This window comes from Emydura macquarii, unplaced genomic scaffold, assembly GCF_026122565.2.
Source record: "Emydura macquarii macquarii isolate MOO-44397 ecotype Brisbane River unplaced genomic scaffold, CSIRO-AGI_Emac_v2 contig_2897, whole genome shotgun sequence".
In the NCBI taxonomy this organism is placed as follows: domain Eukaryota; kingdom Metazoa; phylum Chordata; order Testudines; family Chelidae; genus Emydura; species Emydura macquarii.
Window position 1 is genome coordinate 1,652,391 of NW_027133034.1, and position 26,693 is coordinate 1,679,083.

The 26,693-nt window shown below is 42.4% G+C and overlaps 1 protein-coding gene across 1 annotated transcript in view; it reads left to right on the top strand.

Annotated features, from left to right (window-relative positions):
• Positions 1-26,693, top strand: part of PGM5 (phosphoglucomutase 5) — a 129,738-nt gene that overhangs the window by 84,764 nt on the left and 18,281 nt on the right. The window contains exons 8-10 of the mRNA XM_067569338.1: positions 9,719-9,854; positions 11,172-11,355; positions 21,505-21,639. Coding sequence (XP_067425439.1) covers positions 9,719-9,854; positions 11,172-11,355; positions 21,505-21,639 — 455 coding nt within the window. The remainder of the gene's footprint in view (positions 1-9,718; positions 9,855-11,171; positions 11,356-21,504; positions 21,640-26,693) is intronic.

The window sequence follows — 26,693 nt, forward strand, 5'->3', positions numbered from 1 at the left end:
TGAAAAGCTGGGCTGCAGGGAGAAAGCAGTGAGGAGCAGCATGAGCTCTGACTACTGAGTGTAAGTCCAGCTATCGTTCTGGAAGCTGTCTGAAGAGGTGGGGTGAATGGGATAGCAACACAGGCAGGGAGTTTGGTAGAAATGTGTGGGTGGAGTTTGGGGAAGGCATGGAAAACAGTTCTGTATTGGCAGCAAAGGGGAGCGAGCACGCATAAATTCAGTCTGCAGCGTTATGAGTGACTTTAGTAGCTCCGCTTGCTCCTCCATGGCTTTTACCATTCTCTGGTGACCTGCTACCACTCACTCCTGGTTTTCCCTCCACTCCTACCCATCAATTTTTTAATTTATGGTCACACTGTGTCTCCATGCCCTTTTTGCTTTTTTTTCCTTCTTAAATGACTGGAGGAGTTCTTGGAACATCTCCTCTTTGCTTCTCCATGGTCGTTTTCTTATCAGCCGCTGGCACTCGGCAAATTTGGGGTGTTTCCCTTCAAGGGCACATCTATAGAAGCACAATAAACAATGAACAGAAGCATTATTGTGAGTGCAATAAAAGCACTGATGCATTACTGTAAAATACACCTCTTTCTCACTGTCCCCTGGCAAGTGCATAGGTCAATAATCACCCAGAATATTGTGAGTTGTGCCCGGGGAGAGAGGGCACTCAAGCCGGGGGAAAGGTTCTGGATGGTTGTTTGGGGCATTGATGCAGGTAGATAGGGACAAAATTTCAAATTGTGCCACCGTTTTCCACAGGCAGAGGCCGTAGAAGTCGATATCTCACTCCTGAGAGTAAGCAGGGATGGTAGGGCGTATCTCCTCCATGTGAACAGCTTCAAACCAGGTCCCTAGGCTGCTTGTCTGCCTGCCACTTTGGTCCCTGCACAAGTAATTGCCGATTGGCGTGGGAAAGTGGGAAAGAAACAAATCAGCTCTTCAGAGGAATCTCCAGCAGAGGACTGGCAAGTCCTCCAGGAAGATTTTCTAGAGATCTCTCTGGAAGATTCTTGTGAAATCTTGGTGTGCATTAACACACTTTTCCACCACACTGCCTAGCTGCACAGGGGAATGGGAAGCACATGCAAACACAGCTACTCTTGTGCATTTCTATCCCTTCAACCAACTGTATAATGCAACAAAGCAAAGGACAGCTATACCTCATGTAACTGAGCAGCATTAGCTCAAACAAATCACTTACCTGAGCTCCTACATCCTGCATGCCAGAGCTGTCTTGCTGGAACTGGCTTGAACCCTCTGGCGTCAAGAAGTAGTCCCCTGCTCCTCATTGTCCTCCAATTCGACCTCCTCATCTATGACTTCTTCGTCAGGGTTGAATCCTGTGTGCCCTGCCCCTGGGCCTGTGGAGGTATGCACGGGTCTCTTGCACCAGAGCAACGGTTTGACTTCCTAGCCTTTTGATATTCCTGCCACAGCTCCTTCATTTTTGCATGGTACTGTAGCTTGTCCCGTTCATAGCCCTTTTCCTCCATCAAATGAGAAATTTAACTGTACGTATCGAAGTTCCTTAAACTGGAGCAGAGCTGGGACTGCACAGCCTCCTCTCCTCAAATGCCAATCAGATCCAGAAGCTACAGTGTGCTTCTAGCAGGAGAGCTTTGGTGCATGGAGCCACCAGGTCAGCTGAGCAGGTGCAATGTGAGCTCTCACCATCAACCAAGCAAAAAGTGGAATTTCAGAAATTCCTGGGATTTTAAAGGGGGAGGGGTGGATAGGTGCAAGGCAGCGGAGTTCAAACTGATGGCCAGAGCGCTCAGGATGGACATTGTTGGACACTTCCCGGAGGCCGTTTACCATGACATAACCAAGCATGGTGTCTACACTGACGCTTTGTTGCTAAAGCTCTGTTGCTAAAGTTTGACGCAAAAGCTCTACACCGCTCGTCAAGGTGGTTTTATTTTGTTGCAAAATCAGGGGAGCTAGGTCATTGGGCCAGAGTTCGGGGGGAAAGGGGGTGGATTGCAATGTGTACACCACCACTGTTTTGGCATAAAAAGCTGACTTTGGTTTACAAAAGTCTCCAGTGTAGATCAGGCCTAAGTTAAGTACACATTTGGCTAACAGAAGCAGAGTAATAGTTTTAAAGCTGCTAAAAGAAATAAGGGCAACGAATAAAACAAACATGCATGGAAATAATAAACCAACCTGTGGCTGATAGAAATGCTGAGGAAAGGAAAGCAGTGTTAAAAGATGAGTGAGAATGACAAACAGGCTTTGGGAGATGCCAAAGGTCTAGGAGGGTTAAAAGAAAATGGCACTTCCTATACATACAGAATTATTGTTGTACTCAGAACGGGCTGGCATTTCTACTGGTAACTTTTGATTCTGGAGAATCCGCATTGCTTTCAGTTCTTCTGTCCACGCTTTGGCCATCACTTTTCTTTCTTCCATTCCCATTTTCCATAGTGGCACCATGCTCTTTGTTCTCCTTAAGGACATGCAAAGGTCACAACACTTGCCAAAACTGTTAAGTGGATCAGAAGAATGATACATGTATACACACACCCCTCTTTCTGGAGGTTCATGATCTCAGGACATGCCAACATAAGACTTGGAACATACAGAGGGCATTCCAAAAATTCCTCTCCCCATGTTTCACTGGACCTTTTTGGTTCAACAGAATGCACACGAAGTATTTGGTAAATCAAAATGCAAGTCATCTTTGGTATCTAGTTCAGACCTTTGTATAAATAGGATGGTGGATGTGATATACCTTGACTTTAGCAAAGTTTTTGGTACTGTCTCTCACAGTATTCTTATCAGCAAATTAAAGAAGTATGGGTTGGATGAATGGACTATAAAATGGATAGAGAACTGGCTAGAGCATAGGGCTCAATGAGTAGTAATCAATGGCTCCATGTCTAGCTGGCAGCCGGTCACAAGCGGAGTGCCCCAGGGGTCAGTCCTGGGGCCAGTTTTGTTCAACATCTTTATTAATGATCTGGAGGATGGGGTAGATTGCACCCTCAGCAAGTTTGCGGATGACACTAAGCTGAGGGGAGTGGTAGATACCCTGCAAGGTAGGAATAGGATACAGAGTGACCTAAACAAACTGGAGGATTGGGCCAAAAGAAATCTAATGAGGTTCAACAAAGAAAAGTGCAGAGTCCTCCACTTAGGAAGGAAGAATCCCATGCACTGGGGACTGGGGACTGACGAGCTAGGCAGCAGCTCTGCAGAAAAGGACCTGGGGGTAACAGTGGATAAAAAGCTGGATATGAGTCAGCAGTGTGCCCTGGTTGTCAAGAAGGCTAATAGCATATTGGGCTGTATTAGGAGGGGCATTGCCGGCAGGTCACGGGAAGTGATTATTCCTCTCTATTCGGCATTGGTGAGGCCACATTTTGAATATTGTGTCCAGTTTTGGGCCCCCCACTACAAAAAGGATGTGGACAAGTTGGAGGGAGTCCAGCGGAGGGCAACCAAAATGATTAGGGGGCTGGAGCACAGGACTTATGAGGAGAGGCTGAGGGAACTGGGCTTGTTTAGTCTGCAAAAGAGAAGAATGAGGGGGGATTTGATAGCGCCTTTAACTACCTGAAAGGGGGCTCCTAGGAGGATGGGGCTAGGCTGTTCTCGGTGGTGGCAGATGACAGAACAAGGAGCAACGGTCTCAAGTTGCAGGGCGGGAGGTCTAGGTTGGACATTAGGAAAAAGTTTTTCACTAGGAGGGTGGTGAAGCACTGGAATGGGTTACCTAGAGAGGTGGTGGAATCTCCATCTTTAGAGGTTTTTAAGCTGCGGCTTGACAAAGCCCTGGCTGGGATGATATAGCTGAGGTTAGTTCTGCTTTGAGCAGGGGGTTGGACTAGATAACCTCCTGAGGTCCCTTCCAATTCTAATATTCTATGATTCTTTGATTTTGCTGAATGAATAATGTACCCATGTGCCTAATGAATCATGCTGTGTAGAAAGTTATCTAACAAAGAAATGTATGATTTGTCACATCAGATCAGATTGTTGATGAATTTAGTGGTATACCCTGCCTCTGCTTGTTGCTAATCTTATCTATTGAAGTGTTTGTACAGCCCCCATAATTGTAATATCTGAAAGCCTAATACTTGATGTTTAGTGGAAGACCCCCACAGTCATATCTAGCTCATAATAGCATACATGGGGTGGAAGGTGAGACTCCTTTCTGATCTACAGATGAATAGTCTATGCCCTAGGAAATGAGATTTGCTTTGCTTTATTATGTGAAATTGCCGGGCTACAAGTGCTCATAAAATTATCCTGTCCTATTTATTCTTATTATTCAATATTTATATCATAAAGTCATAGAAATAGAGGACTGGACGGGATTTTGAGAGGTCACCAAGTCTGGCCCTTTTGTGCTGAGGACCATGAAAACCTAGACCATATTATGGGAGCACCCAGAGACTCTAACCAAGGGATCTCGTGGTGGTAGTGAAGCTCCTGTTGTAGTAGCAGCACCTAGAGGTCCCAGCCAAGATTGGACCCCCATTGTGCGAGGCACAATAGTAAAACACACTCCTGGCCCGAAAGAGTTCATACTCTACATAGAGAAGACAGTCAAAGGGGAGGAGAAAGGAAGTATTATCACCATTGTGCTGGGCACAGTGCAAACATAAAGGTTCCCACATTCCCTGCTTGATACTCAGTTTTTAAACTCAGTTACGTTGTTTGACTCTCTGGCCTCCTGTGTCAGTGAGCTTCACATACTTGACTGTAATCTGTAGGAGGCAGTATTTTTTTTTTGTATTGTCTAGAAACATGAACTTTTGCTTTTCATGGCTTTTTCTCATGATTTAATTTATGTAACCGTGACGTTGTATTAATGTAGTTATCTATATTTAATTTCCATGTTATTGGTTAATTATGTAAGCATTTAAGAGGTTGCAGTTAGGATCTGAAGTTCACACCTCATTGAGTTGAATGGGACAGGAGAGGTGTGAACTGCTACTTCTTGCAATTTGTTTTCATAGTGACAGTTTTCTGCAAGTCTGCATTAATGAAGTAGCAGCAGCAGCACATCAGTTTGCATGGTGAGAACTGTATACCTTTTGAAAAAGACAGAAATTATATGAAATGAAAGCACAGAATTTATAAGGTATTATAGAAAGCAGTAACAACAATGAGAGTCCTGTAGCATCTTAAAGACTAACACATTTCGGCGGGCATAAGCTTTTGTGGGTTGCAGCCCACAAAAGCTTATGCCCACAGAAATTTGTTAGTCTTTAAGGTGCTACAGGACTCTCGTTGTTTTTGCTGTATACCAACTATAACACGGCTACCCCTCTGGAAAGCAGTGAAATTGCAAACTAATCTTGATATTGCAGGATTTATATTCTCTTTGTTTTTTTGCAGACAGGGAATGTTATCCTTTCTATGTTTGACTTTTGGGCTGGAGGATTTTGCTGCATGTGTTTCAGTGACATGGAATTTCCCTCATGCCCTTGTGGCTGTCTAATAAGGGTAGGCAGGTAGAATATACAGTGATTTCATAAAGGAGGCAAAGCTTCATATGGACGGTGCCTGCTCTGAGCAAGCCTAACTACTGGGTCGTTACCGATCTCGGTGAAATGCTAGCGTAGACAGCAAGTGGTGACATAGCAGCTGCTATGCTGCAATTAGTCCTAGGACCATCTTCCCCAGGCACTGCTTGGCTTTGTCTTTCTGTTCAAGTCTCTGTGCTCTATTAGCATAGTCAAATTTTCTGAAAGCCCTCCTCTATATAAACTGAGCAGCGTGCCTCCTAGACCTCATTGCATGCTCATTCTCACCAGTATTTACTCTCTTGCAATTTCTATGTAACTTAATTTCTTTGGGTACATATCTCAGAAGAAGCAATGCTGTTGGTTGGCCCAAGGCAGACGTCAGGGCATTTATGAACATCTGAGGAGACAAGGAGATGCAGTTGCACCTGAACTCTGTAATTTGGAGTAGGGCTGGTCTACACTACAGAATTTTGTCAACCAAAGTCAGCTTTTTGCACCAAAACAGTGGTGGTGTATGACCGATAGCAGTCTGGAGTGGCCAGCTTCCACACTGCAATTGCCAGGCGCTTCTCCACCAAGAGGGCAGCTCTCATTCTCATGTCCTTGTGCCCCAGGGCAGGGTCGAGCTCCACACAGAGTTCCATGAAGGTGGCTTTGTGCATTTGAAAGTTCTGCAGCCACCACTCATCATCCCAGGCCTGCATAATGATGTCATCTCACCACTCAGTGCATGTTTCACGTGCCCAAAAGCATCCGTGCACCATGTGCAGATAGAATCATAAGAGTTGGAAGGGACCTCAGGAGGTCGTCTAGTGCAACCCCCTGCTCAAAGCAGGACTAACCTCAGCTAAATAATCCCAGTGAGGGTTTTGTCAAGCCACAGCTTAAAAACCTCTAAAGATGGAGATTCCACCACCTCCCTAGGTAACCCATTCCAGGGCTTCTCCACTCTCCTAGTGAAAAACTTTTTCCTAATGTCCAACTTAGACCACCCCCACTGCAACTTGAGACCATTTCTCCTTGTTCTGTCATCTGCCATCACTGAGAACAGCCTAGTTCCATCCTCCCTGGAACCCCCTTTCAAGTAGTTAAATGCTGCTATCAAATCTCAACTCATTCTTCTCTTCTGTAGACTAAACAAGCCTAGTTCCTCAGCCTCTCCTCATAAGTCTTGTGCTCCAGCCCCCTAATCATTTTTGTTGCGCTCTGCTGGACTCTCTCCAACTTGTCCACATCCTTTTTGTAGTGGGGGGCCCAAAACTGGACACAATACTCCAAATGCAGCCTCACCAATGCCGAATAGAGGGGAATAATCACTTCCCTCGATCTGCTGGCAATGCTCCTACTAATGCAGCCGAATATGCTATTAGCCTTCTTGACAAGCAGGGCACACTGCTGACTCGTATCCAGCTTCTTATTCACTGTTACCCCCAGGTCCTTTTCTGCAGAACTGCTGCCTAGCTCATCGGTCCCCAGTCTGTAACTGTGCATGGGATTCTTCTGTCGTAAGTGCAGGACTCTGCACTTGTCCTTGTTGAACCTCATCAGATTTCTTTTGGCCCAATCCTCCAGTTTGTTTAGGTCCTTCTTTATCCTATCCCTACCTTCCAGGGTATCTACCACTCCCCTCATCTTAGTGTCATCTGCAAACTTGCTGAGGGTGCAATCTACCCCATCCTCCAGATCATTAATGAAGATGTTGAACAAAACTGGCCCCAAGAACGACCCCTGGGGCACTCCGCTTGTGACCGGCTGCCAGCTAGACGTGGAGCCATTGATCACTACTCATTGAGCCCTATGCTCTAGCCAGTTCTCTATCCATTTTATAGTCCATTCATCCAACCCATACTTCTTTAACTTGCTGATAAGAATACTGTGAGAGACCGTATCAAAAGCTTTGCTAAAGTCAAGGTATATCACATCCGCTGCTTTCCCCACATCCACAGAGCCAGTCACCTCTTCATAGAAAGCAATCAGGTTGGTCAGGCATGACTTTCCCTTGGTGAATCCATGTTGACTGTTCCTGATCACCTTCCTCTCTTCCAAGTGCCTTAAAATGGATTCCCTGAGGACCTGCTCCATGATTTTTCCAGGGATTGAGGTGAGGCTGACCTTTCTGTAGTTCCCTGGATCCTCTTTCCTCCCTTTCTTGAAGATGGGCACTATATTTGCTTTTTTCCAGTCATCAGGGACCTCCCCCAATTGCCACGAGCTTTCAAAGATAATAGCCAATGGCTCTGAAATCACCTCAGCCAGCTCCCTCAGCACCCTCGGGTGCATTGCATCTGGCCCCATGGACTTGTGTATGTCCAATCTTTCTAAATAGTCTTGGACCTGTTCCTTCAGCACTGCGGGATGTTCGCCTCCTTCCCATGCTGTGCCACCCAGTACAGTAGTCTGAGAGCTGATCTTGTCTGTGAAGACAGAGGCAAAAAAGGCATTGAGTACCTCAGCTTTCTCCATATCCTCTGTCGTTAGGTTGCCTCCCCCATTCTGTAAGAGGCTCACACTTTCCCTAATCTTCCTATTGTTGGCAACATACCTGTAGAAACCCTTCTTGTTCCCCTTCACGTCCTTTGCTAGCTGCAACTCCAATTGTGCTTTGGCCTTCCTGATTTCATTCCTGCATGTTCGAGCAATATTTTTATACTTCTCCCTAATCATCTGACCAAGCTTCCACTTCTTGTAAGCTTTTTTTTTGTGTTTAAGTTCACCAAAGACTTCTTTGTTAAGCCAAGCTGGACGCCTACCATATTTGCTATTCTTTCTGCACATCGGAATGGTTTGTTTCTGTGCCCTCAATAAGGTCTCTTTAAAATACAGCCAGCTCCCCTGTATTCCTTTCCCCCTCTTATTAGCCTCCGAAGGGATCCTGCCCATCAGCTCCCTGAGGGAGTCAAAGTCTGCTTTTCTGAAGTCGATGGTCCGTATCCTGCTGTTCTCCTTTCTTCCTTTTGCCAGGATCCTGAACTCGACCATCTCATGGTCACTGCTGCCTAGGTTGCCACCATAAATGCAAATGCTCCATAAATGCAAACTACCATCTGGTGTTGTTTGTTTGCATGGCATACAGCAGGTCAGGTGCCTCAGATTCCTGTTCTTATTGGGAGCTCGTGATATACTGCATTAGCAGCCGCAATGTGTTCAGAACACTGACAGTAGAGAGCCATGCAGGGTCCATCCTTTCAGATAGAGATGGCAGGCGCACAAGAAACAGGGGCCATTGAAAATGCCATGAAACACAGTGATTTCCATCCCATCATTCCAGGGTTTCTGACTGAATCACAGGACGTTGAGCCCTTACAATCCCTAGCAGCACAAGGTGGCGTGTTGCACAGTAGTATAGCTGCCCACAGTGCACTGCTTTCACTGTCGAGGCTAGAGTATCAATTGTGGGTGCGTTTTGGTGACACAATGTGTGCTGTGTGGACAGGCACAAGCATTGTAATTATAGCGCTTTTTGATCATTGCTGTAACTTGCGTCGACAATGCTCTCTAGTGTAGACAAGGCTGTACTCTGCTTTATTACTAGGAGTTGACACATCTGATCTGGTCCAGTTCTGGGAAACAGTCCCAGTTGGGCAAGTCACCCTTTATATTGATGAGTAGGAATCATAATGGTTAAGCATGTAATAACATTTATATTCTTTGTAGTCATTTTCCATCTTTTGTTGAATTTTAGTCATGTGGATTCTGACGTCAATCAATCTCTCTCTCTCTCTCTCACTACCTTTTACATAATTATTTTGGCTATCAGTCTGGAAGTTGTCTATTATTGATTTATTGCAGGGCTTCTCAAACTTTTTTTTCTGGGATCCTCTTTGAAAATATTTAAGGCTGTGACAGCCCCCCCCAAAAAAGTTGACACCCCCCATCCCATGCCACCCACTTCCCATGCCATGTCACCCTTACTTCTGTATTGCTGCTGGGGGTGGCACTGCCTTCAGAGCACCCGGTCAGCAGTCGCTGCTCTCCGACCATCCTGCTCTGAAGGGCTCTGGCTGTCAGCCATGCACGGGGCTGATAGTCACAGAAATGGCATGCACAGGTGCTGACAGCTCATGACCCCCCCATAATACACTTGTGACCTCTTGAGGGGTCCTGACCCCCAGTTTGAGAACCCCTGATTTACTGTATCTAAAAAACCAGAATGACATGAACTGTGCTTCTCATCTGGAACTATTGTTTGCATTTTCATTGGGGTATCCGCTAATAAATGTGCATTACTTGTTTCTTTTTAGGGTCTGACCACATCCGAGAGAAGGATGGACTCTGGGCTGTGCTAGTCTGGCTTTCAATCATAGCAGCTCGAAAGCAGAGTGTGGAAGAGATTGTCAGAGATCACTGGACAAAATTTGGCCGCCACTACTATTGCAGGTGCAGCTAGTGATTACAAAACACATTAGGCTAGCATGTTCTTAGGACAATTCTGGGGCACGTTTGGCTTGATCAGCTTTGTTGCTGTTAATAGTGAAATGTATTTAGCAGCACTTCAGACGTGTGCACCGAATGAAAATCTGCCATAGACTGACAGTATTCCTTGGGACGTTAGTGGTCTAAATCTCATCTTTTTAATTTGAACCATACTGGCTTGAAGCATAAATTAAGAGCGTCTTTCAAAGATAAATCAAGTGCCATGCACTCTGTTGTATGCAGGCTTTTTTTAACAGGATCAACGACCTGCCTGCTCTCTGTAAGGGGTGAAATTTATGGTCCTGCCCAAGGCCTATGCACTTCTAAACTCCTACATAGGATCTCAAAATAGGGCTTAAGTGAGATTCATATGGTACATAGGCCTTGTGCTGGCCCCCTGCCAGGGTGAATTTTATTCTCCAGAGATTAAGGAATCCATAAAATGTTTTGTTCCTCAGCAAAATTCCTTCTCTCCCTCTTGACTATTGAGCATGATGCACTGTGCCAGTTGGTTGCTGCCCCACACTCCAGAGTTGGCTACATATCAATGGTGCTGTATTTATATGGTGTGCAACGACTCTTTCTGTGCAGACAGTGTTGTCTGGAAGTAAACTGTTGTTGTTGCTTATGACATCTCAAAATGTAAAAGTATATCACCTATTTTCTAAGTGGGTTCTGCTAACTCGCGGAGGCAGGTGGTTTATTATTCGAACTGAAAGTAGAGGAAGGTGGGATCAGTTTTCTGAAGGGGAAGTATTCAGTGTGTAGCTTGAGCCTGACATAGAAACTCTAAGGGCAGCCAAGACTGGAAAGAAGGCCAGAGCTGATAACTTTGTTTTCTTATTGTTAATTTCTTTGCTGCTAAACCCATACTCCCGGCAGGAGGTCACTTTTTCACTCTATACAGTATGAAGACTTCGTTTAAGAGCAGTGGAGCCAGCAAGAGAGCACAGATGTGTCAAGTGGGAGAGGGGTTGAGGGTAGACCTGTCTTTTAAGCATGTACATGCATTAAACGCCTAGGGCACATAGTTCTCTCTTAAACTTAATTGACAGATTTGCACATTTCATGGAATGGAAGACTTAGGAGCACAAAAGTGTGTAAGTAAATGGAAGAGCTGTTTTCATTTGCACTAGGCACTTCAGTTGCATGTCTGCTTTTCCATGTCTGCAGTAAATTACTAATTGTGAGCACATCATGGTCTGTGAAAACAGAATCTTTCCGTTGGTTGGAGCTTACATATTTCTTCCTTTTACTTTTTGTTTTATTCCTACATGCTAGATTTGATTATGAAGCATTGGAACCCAGAATAGCATATTTCATAATGAGAGATCTGGAGGCTTTGATCATTAACAAATCATTCAGTAATCAGCAGTTCGCTGTTGGAAACAATGTCTACAGTGTGGAAAAAACAGACAGCTTTGAATACGTGGATCCCGTAGATGGTACTGTGACCAAGAGACAGGTATGAGAGTAACAAAAATAATCTTTTCAAAGATAATGGGGGTGGTGTGTATGGGGGTGGGGAGGAGAACCAAAATGTTTTATAACAATACACATGACTTTTTATAGGGTTTTTTCTGTCCTTAAGTTAATCATCACTTTTTACTTGTAGAGTCATGATTTTCTTTGGTTAGTATAAAATACTTGTTGATAGATAGCAGTACTTTCCCCCACTTAAGAATACCTGATAATGGCACAAACAGTTCACTTTACACTCGGTGCACACCATTGAAATCACTGGGGTCGTGTAGGATGTAAGAAAGGGAGAATTTTGCTAACAGTGCAGAGCACAAGTAATAGTAGGTCACCTAAGAACAAAGCATGGTGTCAAGAAGAAATTGAAATCCCTTCTTTTTCTGTTTTCACTCATTCTAACTCAACCTGAAAACATCTGCTGCCTTAAATTAGTCCAAACTGAATCTTTTGCTGTACAAAATTCATGACATGGTCAATACTAGTAATGTATTTTATCCTCGTGAAAATGTGTATAAAGAGCCTCTGAATATGAAGTCTGACTCATGTTTAAATATATTCTTTTTTCATGGTTTTCTCTTTCCTAGATTAAAATTAATCCACTTTGAGATTAATTTTTGGTAAGAGCTCTTATTCCGGGTTTTCCTCTTCCTTGTCATTTTCTCTTTGTTCTTCAAACATTAACTATTTTCTTATGCCTAAAAATATACTCTCTCAATATAAATGATCAGATCATCCTACACTATAACATATATTTGAATGTGTCATTCAAAATGCTCATAATTTTATACTGCATATATATCCTCTTCAGCACCTCCTCTTGATTTGACTAGCTTGTTAAACAATCTGGCCAGTGGTACTGACCCTACAACCAATGTTCTTCCTGCTGATGGGTTTCTAGGTTCTTGACCTTTCTCACTGTCACATGAGATTAGCACATAACTCTTCATTTATTGCTAGTTCTGTCAGAGGATTTTTTTTTCAAAGCATTCAGAATTAGTTTAACGGATTTTGACAAACTAAGCTGAAGGCTCATCTTCATCAGATCTTTTAAAAAATATGTTAATTTTTGCAACCTGTACCAGTCTTGTACTTTCAATCTCCAGATACAGCATGTTAGATTTTTTTTTATAGACTATGAGTCAGACCCCATAGACCTTCTGTAGAAAAGAATTGACCTTCAAGGACTTTGCATAGAATCTTACAGAAAATTTCCTGAAGGGGGTTTTGATTCATTCATTACTGAATCCAGATGATAGAAGTAATCCACCTGCCATTGAACAACTCTCTTTCTGTGTATTGCTGGTAAAACATGATACATGCCTGTTATATCCAAGCCCACTAGAAAATCACAGGTATGATAAACTTGTCAGCTTTGCCATTTTAAAAACTGACCCATCATTTTCAAAGTCCTTTCTCCTCCCTTATTTTTTGTCAAAAAGCTCTGTCCTACAATTGAAATAAGAATAAATTTGCTAATCAATTTATTGTAAAAAGGACTTGCTGTAAAACAAGAAAAGAAACATTACACATGCAGTTTTCAGATGACCTCTGTAAACGTGTCCATAAAATTGGCAAGAATATCTTTTCCACAGGCAAAACCACTGATTTATTTGTAATGTAAGGTCTTCCGGGCATGGACTGTCTCTTAGTCCCTATATTTATCTAGCACAGTGGAGCCCCAATTTCAGTGAGGTCCTTTTAGGCACCTCTGCAATAAAAAGTAAATAATATCATGCTCCAATATGCAAATGAAATAATTGCATACATGACGCTCTGTATACACAGGTTATTCATGTGCACACAAATGCTTTGTTTTGGTCCATGTTAATGGGTTTGCTTGCAAATTTTTCAGATCTGTTTGTAGAGACTTGTTCAAAGTTTTATTCTACAGATGTAAAAAGAGAAAGATTCATGTACACTAGAATCTCACTAATTCACATGGACAAGTAGCTAACCTATAGCTGATTACTCAGTTTTGTTAAATGGCTAGTTAGTGAACAAACACAATTAAAACATGGATAATGCATCACAAAATTTAATTTCTAAATTTATTTTGAGAATTGTAGCTTATGATAATTAACTATAATGTACTGGTATATTAACCGTAGTATGTTTTGTAGAAATAATTAGTAGCAGTAAACCATTGTATTCTGGTAGCGACTAAGGGCCCGATCCTTACTGGGGCCTCATTGTGCTGCGTGCTGCACAACCAGAGGAACAAGACAATCCCTGTCCCAGATAATGAAGTCTTGGAATAAAACCTCACTACCAGTTGTGCTCTGGTATTAAATCTTTGCTGAGAAATACAGATGCACCATTTGACAATATGCAGGTTACCCACACTGATAGTTTGCATAGTGAGAGGGAGAGCCCATTGAAGAAAACTCCTGAGCTTTTAATTAGCGATCTGTGAACTGACTCTGAATGTTTTCCTGCTCCTGTCTTTGATTCTGAATGGAAAAGGCTATCCATGCAGTTTGAGGGTTTTTTTGTTTTTGGGTTTGAGCAGTAGTCAGGAAGCAGACACTGAAAAGTTATTTCATTCACATGCCCACAGATAAGGCCAAAGTTCTTCTCTGCTCAGAATGGTATTTCAATGCTGCATCAGAGATAAGGCTTTTCCTGTCAAAATATTCAGTGCAGCCTGCTGTGCGTTTAGGATATTTAAATAAAAACCAAATTAATGCATAATACTTGGAAGCAAAACTACAGCCATTTTATGTCTGTGTGGGTCTGACGTGTGTGTGATTATACCTGTACTTTATTGTTACTGGGCCACATTCTTTGCTAGCATACCTCCATATGTGTTGTACTTCTAAATAGTGCCTCACAATGATGAACTGAAACATATCCCTAGGTTTGCATGTCTGAGTCTTGTTTGTGTTAGTCTTTAATTGCAAGAATAAGAAGAAATACAGCAAATACTAGTTAGCACATATGTTGCAGTTTTAATTTTAAGAGTGCTTTATAAACTCTAACAAATCAATGGTTAATTTGACTGGAATGTAATACAAGAGCGACGATCTTTGTGAAGTCTGTTTTAATTCCATTTACACAGTGAGGTCTGCCTCTGCCACCACAGCTCCAAAACCAGTGGATCAAATTCTCTGCTGGCATATGCATTGCACTGGATGGCACACCTTCAAGGAACTCAGAGACACTTCAGGAAGTCATGTTGATGATTCAGCTGGTTACAGTGTATGCCAGCAAACAGTTGGCCCCACTGGCTTTTGGCGCTAATGTGACAGAGGCAGGATAGTTTTCTGATTGTGAGTTGGTGACACTAGGACCTGTTTCTGTTTTTCTTTCATTTCTAGATTATATATCTGCTCCTTTTCCTCAGCCTCTTTGGCTTTCAGTTCCAAAGCTCTTGTATGGACTGCTTCTTCTCAGGCAGCAGCTGCTTCTTCAGCCTCCCTGGCTTGCTTCTGGGTTTCAGCTTCCAATTGTTTCAGCTCCATGGCTCACTTATGGGCTGCCTCTTCTCTCTCGTGAACTTTTGCCTCCAATTTAGCAGCCATCTTTCTCCTTCATTTTCAGCTTCATCTCTGTTTCCCATACCTGATGCTTGCATTCCTTCTCTTTCTCCTCTGCCTTCAATCTGACCACGTCTAACAGCAGCTGTGCCATTCTTGCTCTTCTTTATGCTGTACTGTTCCTATTTCCCTCTCCTGAAACAAGCAAAACACAGGCCAGTCATGCAACTATCCCTTTAATCTATCTTCCTCCTCCTGATGACAATAAAATTGAAGGCAATCAGCACCCACCAAGAAGCATTCAGCAGCTCACACAAATGGGACCTAAATAATTATTTTGGATACCTGGGATGAAATCCTGGTCAAAACTCCCATTGACTTTACTGGGGCCAGGTTTCACACCACAATTCTATGTTTTTCTTAGCAAAGCAAATTCTGAAAAGAGAAACCTAATGGTAAATGTACTATTTTCTCCTCTGCTCGCCTGAAACTTCTATACTATTGGAAAAGACCATTTTTAAACCTCTTTTCTTAACATTAGCTATTTGTATTCTTCTGTCACATAGGTTGTGCATACTGAGAATACTAGGAGAATAAACGTTGCCCAGAAATTTGAAAAATTAGACATCAGTGTTTGTACTAGTAGCTAAATGGATTATTAATAGAATCACAGAAGTTAGAGATGGAAAATACCTATTAGGTCATCTAATTCAACCTTTACCGAGGTGGGATTTTTTCCTATTACACGTTTTCTAGTAATAATAGCTAGTATCAACCAAACAATTCTTTATATGGTGCTAGAAATGCTTCAGCACATACCTGAAAAAATAGAAAAGTTCCATTCATATTTTAGCTTCTTGGAGCTCTGGTTTGTTAATATCACTGGCTTCTCAAGCAAGTGTTGGTGGAAGAGAAAGAGACAAATGCCCTTTCTCATCTCCGATTTCTGAATGACTTACTCTCCCTCGGGCAGATGAAACAAAGAGCTTGCCCTGCACATGAGCCCCTGGAGAGCAGGAGGGTTAGTGGTGGATGGGGGGAAAAGAAAGCACAATGACACTTAGCAGAGAGGAGGTCTAGCCCTCCCTTTCCCCTGAGTAAAGAGTACTGTTTCTAGGGCCTTTTTCTCCTAAATTCCTGTGTTTTCATTTGCCTCTGCCTCCTCCCAACGGTCTAGTCTGCAAGTCTGAGAGAACCCATGCTGGTCAGACAGCTTCTGCCTTGGCCAGAGCACACCACTGTCTCTGCACTCTCATTCCTACCTCTGCAAGATCATCTTTTTGGGCCACATCTGTATCTGAGTATGTTCAATAAGCAGAAGAAAATGATTGGCATTCTGAGTTTTTCAACCAGATTTTCAGCCCAAATCTCCTCATGCTGGTGTACATCTGGAATACTTAAATGGAATTACACCAGTTAAAACAGTCATGATAAGGAAGTGAGTCTCTGTATGAGTGCCACACTCAAAGAGCACAATGGTGCACAACGGGAATAATAATAAAAATACTTTTGGGTTAGTATAGGAACAGAAAACCATCCTGACTCAAAAATAAAAATCAGAACAGCTGTAAGTATTCTTGCCTGAGATCTGACATGGGCAAGGTTTATTCCAGAGGGGAAAATAATTTACCTAGTTCATATGCATATCCTGGTCATCTTTCCTCAGGGTGATCTGAACAATCACTCCTACCCCCACCAAGCAGGCTGTTGATGGACTCAGAGGGCTTGAACACAGTTGTGTCAGACCAAGTTAGCTACATGATGATGATTGCAACTTTGCAATCACTGTAGATGGGCCAAATATTGGCCATCATCATCATTTTATTTATATTACCATAGTCATGGACCAAAAACCTCTTTGTGCTAGGTGCTATACAAATACAGAACAAAAAGACAGTCCCTGCCCCAGAGTTTACAATCTAATGTTACAATGTTCAGTATCATGTGACCTGTGTGATTTAAATCCTCAGGGTTTTGTTTGTTTGTACCCTAAACTGAATGCCACAAATAGTCAAATTAAAGATTTGCTTTTAAATACAGCTACTTTTAATGTTTAACTTCGCAAAGTCTTGGCAGGTATACCTGAGAGACAGACCATTGCTTAGAACAGGGAGGTGTAGTAGCTGGGAATAGTTTAAAAACAGGCTGCCACAGAATTGATAGCTGTGAGAGGCATCTTCTTTAGGAGGGAAGAATGCTTGCAAAGGGGGACTTGCACACTTACCTGTATTTCCATTTGATGTGAAAGTAGCAATTGGCTCAGGCTTGGTCTACACTACCAATTTATCTTGGTATAACTGAGTCACTCAGGGTTGTGAAAATCCATACACTTGAGCGACGCACTTTTATCGACTTAACTCCCAATGTACACCGTGCTATATCAACTGGAGGGCTTCTCCCATTGACATTGCTAGCACCTCTCAGGGAGGTGGGGTACGTACGTCGACAGGAGAAGCTCTCTTATAGGTGTAGGTAGTGTCTTCACTAAGTGCTAGTGGTGCAATTGCACCACTATAATTGTAGACAAAGCCCTCACTCATTAATTCCCTTCGTATCATTCTGTCTTATGGTAAGGTATGATTTTAGACAGTGTGTTATAGTGTGGTGTGCGAGCGTTGCTCTTTTGACTTTTTATCCTCAACTATTTTTTCAACCTCTAATACAAACAATGAATGCACATCATCCCAGGGATTAGGTTTGAAGATTATGTCCAGCACAATTGAAGCAACATGGTCAACAACATATTTTCTTATAAATGATGCAAGAGCTCTTTTCATTGCTGCCTGGCATTTTCCTATTTATAGTGTGTGACGTTGATCTCCAGGGGAGCCATGCTGAGATAGCTTAAACAGGGCAAACTGCAAAGAATGGGGCAGGCAAGCTGGCGGTTTTTCTTCCATAAGATATACCAAGCAAGCAACAAACAGCTTCTGCTCACCTCACCGGTCATTCAGAAGACAAAACACAGTGTCCTTAAAACTATCCAGCCCTTTGGCTAGCCCCCAGACAGCCAATTACTGGGGGATTACTGAAAATTTGTATCCATCATATGTAAAAGTTCTACCAATCCCAAAGGATCGGACACATTACCAGACAGGTCAATGAATAGTTCAGATCATACCCAAGTACACGCTTAAAGCCAATGCTTATTAACTAAACTAATATTTTTTTTAATAAAAGGAAAAAGTAATGGTTAAAAGCTCAGTATACATACACAGAGGAAAATGTTAGAAGTCAGTTTCAAAGTAGAGATGATAACTGAGTTGCAAAGTTCTTAAATTGCAAAGTCTCTGAAGTTACCCAAACAGCTTGGGGGTCATCAGTCCTTGTTTAGCGCTTCTTTGTTAGAAATCCAGTCCAGAGAAATGAAGACTAAATGGTCCATGCACAGAGTTTGTTCAAATTCTCCCATGAGAATTAGCAAGGTGATTCCAGGCTGGTGCTGGGATCCCAATCTTGCGATCCAAACTTTCCCTGGCAAGGTTGGACAGATTTGAGATTAAAAGTATCAGACCTGAAACTTCCTTTATAGTTGAAGCAAGGTGGACACTTACAGGTAACTCCTTCACATGGGCTTTGATGAAAGCAAACCAACCATTTTGATCTTTACTAAATGGATCCTTCCGCAGACAATACAGTCAGCAATAACCATTTAAGTTATCAAGACTGTCCACAGATATTTTCTTGAATGGAGAATAGTAATGTATATTGTCCTTTGAAGTAAAACCTTTATCTGCTAGGCACACGTCGGTAATTAGCTGCATTAACACAGTTAACAGACAGTTTACATAATCCTCAAAGAGTAATACAGGCAAATGATGTTGTTGCACCATAGGTCAATCTAGATGTTAATATTCCCTTTTGACCTCTTAATCAAATAAAACAGTAATAGACAGAAAAGCAGTTTATTGCTAACCTCTAACAAGATGTACATAAACAACAAATAACTGCCAACAATACACTTGCATATCAAAGCTCTAGTCTACTTACAAGAAATGACCCTCATTACCATTGTATTTTCCTATAATATGTCTTTAAAGGTCAGATTAATGATCTGGAAGATGGGGTAGATTGCACCTTCAGCAAGTTTGCAGATGACACTAAGATGGGGGGAGTGGTAGATACCCTGGAAGGTAGGGATAGGATACAGAAGGACCTAAACAAACTGGAGGATTAGGCCAAAAGAAATCTGATGAGGTTCAACAAGGACAGAGTCCTGCACTTAGGACGGAAGAATCCGATGCACAGCTACAGACTGGGGACCGACGAGCAAGGCAGCAGTTCTGCAGAAAAGGACCTGAGGGTTACAGTGGATAAAAAGCTGGATATGAGCCAGCAGTGTGCCCTGGTTGCCAAGAAGGCTAATAGCATATTGGGCTGCATTAGTAGGAGCATTGCCAGCAGATCGAGGGAAGTGATTATTTCCCTCTATTCGGCATTGGTGAGGCCGCATTTGGAGTATTGTGTCCAGTTTTGGGCCCCCCACTACAAAAAGGATGTGGACAAGTTGGAGAGAGTCCAGCAGAGCGCAACAAAAATGATTAGGGGGCTGGAGCACAAGATGTATGAGGAGAGGCTGAGGGAACTAGGCTTGTTTAGTCTGCAGAAGAGAAGAATAAGGGGGGATTTGATAGCAGCCTTTAATTACCTGAAAGGGGGTTCCAGGGAGGATGGAGCTAGGCTGTTCTCAGTAGCGGCAGATGACAGAACAAGGAGAAACAGTCTCAAGTTGCAGCGGGGGAGGTCTAGGTTGGACATTAGGAAAAAGTTTTTCACTAGGAGGGTGGTGAAGCCCTGGAATGGGTTACCTAGAGAGGTGGTGGAATCTCCATCTTTAGAGGTTTTTAAGCTGCGGCTTGACGAAACCCTCACTGGGATTATTTAACTGAGGTTAGTCCTGCTTTGAGCAGGGGGTTGGACTAGATGAGCTCCTGAGGTCCCTTCCAACTCTGTGATTCTATGATTCTATTTGGGCCATGCAACTTGCAAAGTTACTTAGCCCTTTCTGGCCCAGTGTCACAAAGCTTTTTGCCAAGTTAGCCAGTTGTGACACAAGCTGTGGTCTAGAAAAACAGATGACAAAAGCATGACTTGATCTTTTGTTTGCCAGTCATTGTCTCTAACATCTTTGCCAAAATGCAACATTTGCCTTGCATTTTATTTTTCCCAGTTCTTTGTCAACATACAGATGTACCTGTTTCAAATGCTCCTTGTCACAGGGTGGTCCCCTGTGAGTCCTTTCAGGCCTTAATCACAGACTACACCACTTCAGGTGTCCTTCACCACTACCGTGTTTTATTGTGTTGCTCCAGCTGCACACTCCCTGTAGGGCTATTTACATATATTTGACATTCCCGCAGCTAGTTCCACCACTTGCTTCTGCGTAAGGGACCAGAACTAGCAGGACTCAGTCCTACCTACCTCTGCCTTCCTTCAGGTTCTCAGCTCTCTTCCCAGTGTTTCCTTCCTCTCAATTTTATATGCTCCCAGCTGCTGGGGTTGTCTCCCCGTCAAATTAGCCCCTCAGCTATAGCTCTGTTCAGTTAAATGATCTTCCAGTTAGATCCCAATAACCTATTTTAGTGGGGCTTTGGGTGACAGAGTGCTGAATTAGCTCCTGACTGAACACATCTTGTTACACTCATGTAATTTTTGCATAAAGGCATCAAGCTTTATGCCTGCGATGTGCATACTGCTAGTTTCCCATAGTAAGTGCTGTGGCATCCACATCCCCTTCCCATCGTTACTTCAGAGCGAGGGTGATTTGTTGTACAAGGGATCACTCAGATCTCCATGAGAACTAAGGGAATGAGGCAATCCCAATCTTTTCCATTGATAGCAACAACCCCAACCATCAGGATGAAATAAAGAAATGTGTTCCCATTTTTAGTGTATATCACACCCTTGACCTTGAATTTGAGATTCCTGTTGAATCAGAATTATATCCATGTTATACAAATTAGCAACAATATGGGAAAAGCAGAGAGGGATAACATTTGCAGTGAATTGAGCTAAAGTGAACTAAAGCAACTTTACATCTGAACATCAGCATCCAAACAGTGATGAGCTTTAACTAATGCACTTATAGTCACAGCTTTAGTTAATGAGGCTTAACTTTCCTGAGGGTACCGTGTAGACATGGCCTTAGACGCTTATAACCACACCTTGATGCATATTACCTGAGGGATAGAAAAATATGTTATCAGTTGTGTACTCTGCTGACCACTTTCCTTTGGTTCAGGGATCCCATAGCTTTCTTGTATGCACTTTGCTTCAGCCTAACACATCACGTGTAGTGTTGCTTTTATACATCATGATGTTCCATTCGGATATCAGTGTAATGTTGGCACATAAGAGAAACACAGATTCAACAAAGCAGCTGCAGCAGAGAGCCAGCAGTTATGCAGTATCATTTTGTTATTACTACTGCTGCTGTTGTTTTTACTGTAGTGACAACTCCATGGACATCGGGCTTCCATCGTGCCCAGCACAGTACATTTATGCAGTGAGAGAAATTTTAATTAAATAAATTGTCTAAAGCCACACAAGAGGAGTCCAGAACTGAACCAACAATAATCCTCCCCCCTCAATTTTAGAGTAGTGGATTATGATTTTGTAAGTCATTGCTGCCACCCATAACTTCTTCTTTCTTTTTGCAGGGACTGCGAATTATTTTCTCAGATGCTTCCAGGCTTATCTTCAGACTCAGTGCTTCTAGCAGTGTGCGAGCTACCCTCAGGATCTATGCAGAAAGCTATGAAAAGGATCCCAGCAAACATGACAAGGAAACCCAGGTAAATCAACGACCATCATTTTAAGCTGTGGAGAAACAACTAAGTGTCATTTCTCGTTGTGGTAAGGCCCTTATATAGGCCAATGGCAGGTGCCCTCAACAGTGTTGAATAACAGGTTTTTCCTCCATTAAAAGCAAAGCATACTGAATGTTGTCTCAGAGCAGATGCATATGCTTGGTGCTGTTCCAGGAAGTGTCTAGGAGATTGGATTTGGATTTGGAAAACTTGTTCTTAAACTCTTAAGAGAGCAGCTCCAGAGGTGACAACAGAAGGACAGTTAACAGCAGTGACAGTGCTACAGATTGATTATGTAATCTAAGAAGAACATTCTGTGACCTGCAGGAGGTAGGCGGATGCCCCCAGAATAGGCCAACGAAGTGGAGAGGTCAAAGGGGAAGGTGGTAGTGGTAGTAGTAATATGATACTTTTGTGAATTATTAATAATTTAAATTAGGCAACCTATTGAAAATTATGCACCATAATGTACATTAAAAGAACATTATGGTTGCAGAGTCAAACACACATGTTAGGAAATACCAGAATTAAGGCTGCCTATGCAACCTTCCTTTGGCCTTCTTGTGCCTATGCATTATGACACTGTCTTTAATTACCCTGAGCCAGTGCAGTCTGTCCCACACCAGCTCCTTATTCCAGTGTCTTGCCCCCAACCCTGGCTCCTCTTCCCCCGTCCTAGGCTCCATCCCCCAGGCTACTCATCTCAGTTCCAATCTCCTTTTCCAGCCAGTCCCAGTTTCTCCTTTAGGGATCCTCATGTAAATCCAGTCCATCCTCCCCAACCCAGTTGCCATCCCACTCTTCTTCTCCAACCTTCTTGTCCCAGTCTCCTTGCCTAGCCAGTCCCAATCTCCTCCACCCACTCCTGGTTTCTTGTGCCTTTTCTGCTCTGTGCTGTCACTTCCCAGCTGCCATTCCCAGTCTTCTTACCCCAGGATCTTGACTCATTCTATTGCCTCTGTTCTCCCTCTTTCCCCTCTGCATTTGAGTCTGGCTGCTTCCTCCTCCTCCATGCTGTCTTGGTACCAGCAGGGGGAGCATTCGGAGCACAGGAGAGTTTCTCTACTCTCAGTTCCACAGCTGACACTGCAGAAGCCAGTGGGGTTGCAAGGAGCAGCAGTTCTAGAGACAGTCCTCTCAGCCCCTGTAGCTGTGGGCTAGAGCATGCCCAGTGCAGATGGCAAATAATTTAGCTGCCAAACTTCAAGTTTCTACTGATACTTTTTAAAGATGCTAGAGCTTCTCAACAAAGTAGCTTTGATTTTTTTTTTTACCATGAGCGAAACAATGTATTGTTCCCTAATCTTGTTTTCAGAAACAGCTGTTTTTGCAAAAATTTGTGGTCCCCCCCCCCCCCCCCCCAAAAAAAAAAAAAAAAATCAGCCGAAGGCAGATAACTTGCATAGAAAATTTTAACGTTTGGCATAATTATAAGTGACTGAAAACAGGGTCTTATATTGAAAAGCGTCAGGCACCCTTAGCTATAGATTAGATGGTGTTACCAGCTTCACCAGAAGCAACGGTTGAGGTTTTATCTAAAATTTCTAAAAAATATTTTGTCCTTAATTGTTCCTGCAGGCCTCCATGCAATCTTATGTAGGGTTGAGTGGGGTTACAATGACTTTATCCAAGCCTTATCTCTTCTCACAGAGAGAGCAAGAGAGCAGCGTCTGTTCTTCAATTCAGTTCTGTTCTTGAACTCTTTTTTAATTTGTATTTATTAATTTATTTATTTTTAATGAATGTAAAGTTTATGAAAACAGGGATTGGCAGCCCTGGAGAATAAAGTCCTGGGCAGCAATAGAGTCACTCTACACCTGTCACTGTCCAGTGTGCTTCAGTTTTGGTGTGGAGGACCATCCCTGTTCAGTCTCCATGCTAATTGACTCCTTGGCCTCTCTGCTGAGGTGTGTGAGAAAGGGGTGTGGTGGTTTATTACTATTTGCATTGCTGAGTGAGTTCGGTTATAAAAGAGCCTGGCTGTCAAACTATAAATCAGGTTGTTGAACAGGAGCATTACCATGGCTAATTTCAGGGGAGCTCAGAAATCTAGTCTGGAATTCACACTGCCTTTTACTCTTGGGGTGGGGAAGAAAGTACTGGCTTAAAAATCACTTCTATCAGACCAGTGGAGGGTTCCCACTATTGAATAAACTTAAAATAAATCATTAGATAACATACCTCCCCTGTGACAGCAAAAGATACTTTTCAGGCTGGGGATTTTCTGCCTTTTTTCTCCTCCTCCCCCAAATTGGATGCTCCTTTTTCTGTGCTTATAAATCATTTGAAGCTGAAACTTACATGACTATAAGCTCTTTGAGGCAGGGACTGTCATTTACTATATGTTTGAGCAGTGTCTAAAACAATGGGGCACCACCCTGGCTGAGTCCCTTAAGTGCTAGTGGAATATAAATACAGTATTTAATTACAGTAACAATAATAATAATAATGACTATATATTGCACTTCAGGGAAAGGTGAGACAGGCAGGAATGAGCCTTAGTCTTTAAAGGGAACTTTAAAGGGAATCAGAGATCGCTGAGCTTCTGCTGAGTTTTTGCTAGCGCTCTCATTTGAGTTATAAATCAACATTTTAAAAAATAATTCCTTGTCAAGCAGATTGTCTGAGGAACAGTTAACGAATGCTTCACAGTGATTCCTCACAATAAAAGTACAGTTGGGAATTTACACAGATGCCAGAGTCCAAGCAATTTTTGGATGCCTTATAAGGGAGAAATTTGTCTGAGAGTCATCTCATAATCTTAATCAAAACAATTTTCTAAAGAAGAGTTAAGGCTGAGAGTGTTTCATTGGAGGGCAGCTGATACCCAAAAATCTCAATATTTTACTTTGTTTTCAGCTCTCTGATTTTTACCAAACTTCCCAAGAAAACTCTACCTTAGGTTGAGGTGCAGCATGTGAAATTTTGGGAAGATCTTTCATTTTGTTGAATGAAAAGAGGTATTAAGCTGGATTTAGTCTTAATATAGCATGGCTACTGTGGTTCCATAATCATTATAGGGAATGCAAAGTGCATTATCAAGAGTCCCAATAAAATAAACATAAGTGTTGTATAATTCATCTTATTACTAGAAAAAAAATCTAATCATGTTTTTAAATCTATAAAAGTTTCCAGTTTAAACAATAAAATTAAAGCTTGTTTTAATACCATTTTATTTCTGCAAAACATTTGTTTTAAAATAATGAATAAACAGTTTTATCTCTTCTCAGCTTTACAAATTTTATTTTTGAAAATACATCACTATATGCTTGTGACCATCTCAGGTTATGACACGATTTAGCCAGCCAGCGTATATGGGTTAATAAATGTGTTTTGTCTGAAAATCACCATTTTGACCCCTTCCAAACTGCTCAACCAAACTTGGTTATATCAGAGATTGGTAACAGTTGTAATTAAACCATGTTTACGCATAAGTGTTGAAAAATGGCTGTTTGCCCTCGATAGGCAGCACCTAAACCAAGTGAAAGTATGTCAGTTGAGGGGACAGGACTAAGTGTTGATTTCCATCTGAGAGATCTGCATGGACTTTTGGTAACTTTGCAGTCTATGAAGCAAACACACGTGTCTGACCATATTTTCTGTCCAGCATATCCTGACAAAAAGGATGATTTCCCCTTCCTCCCCCACCTCCCAACAAAATGATTTTTTCTCTAATGCTTTATAAAGCACAGTAGAAAACAATAAGGAATGTTCTGCCAGTCTTCAAGGCTGAATTAATTAAACTTTCTGACCATCTTAATTACAAAAGGAAAAAGTGCCTCATAATGGAATAGTTTCTGTAACAATGAATTGTTAAACATTCATGGTTTTAAGGCATTAAGGAGAGAGACACTGAGCTGGCTTTAAGTTTGTGTCCTTTTAAAAAGATGTTCTAAAATGAATGTTTAATGTTTAACACTTAATGTTTTTAAATGAAGAGAAAGTCATAAATGTTTTAAGTGAAGTTAGTATTTGTGAAAATACTGGATTGAGAGAACTGGAGATGAAAGTCAACTTGACAATTCACTGTACGTGTGCCAGCATGGAGAACGGCAGTGCAGGCATCGCTGGACTGCCCTGCCAATGTGTGTTATCTCTGTTCTAGAAGTTAACTCTGGAGGTGCATATTTAATCCAATCCAGAGACTGCCACTAACAGTGCCAGATATGGTGATATGGACCCTTTCCACTAAAACCTGAACTGGGACCACCAGCTGATTTTACACACAACTTGTCAGATTATAGCAATTTTGTTTCACTATTGATCCAGGGTGAATTTGAACAGGCAACCCTAGAGGTGAAAAAAGTCATTTCCTTTGTCATCCAGTCCCCTCAATACTCATTGATAGTTGTATGCTGTTTGGTGCTGGGAAGGAAAAAAAAAGTCTTCTGCTTTTAAAGGAATTTCATCTCATTTTGCAACAGCTGCAGCAGAATGAACTGTTGTGTACACAGTACTTTGGTCTTGTCTTCAAAAAGCTAGTTCATGTCAATATATATTACCATAGATGGGTTAGAGTGCTGTCTAATGGTCAATGGTGGTATTCAATCTAGAGCTCCTTTTTGATGACTAGGAATATGTCTACACTGCAGACTGAAGTCGATTTGCTTTAAATCGACTTTCATCCACCAAATTTTAGAAGTCGCAGGAGCGTGATCACACCACGCTCCTTGCACTGGGCTCTTGTGTCCCCACTCGCCATGCTCGAGTCGACATTCAAAGCAATGCACCGTGGGTAGCTATCCCACAGTGCAACTAGCCACAGAGGCTTTTGGGAAGCTTGTCGTCTTCCCATGATGCAACGTGTTCCCTCCCCCCTCCCTTCTTATCCCAAACAAACTGCAAACTCTTTTTCGTGCTGTTTTTCTATGCCGCGTGCATGCTATTGCTGGAGAGACATGGAGCCCGCTCAGCTCTGCACTATCATTGTGAGCATCACAAATACCTCACAGCTTATCCTGAAGTATTTTCAAAGGCAAGAGAGTAACTGCAGCACGGAAATAGCGATGTTACTGAGGCTGCCCTGCTACAAGCCATAG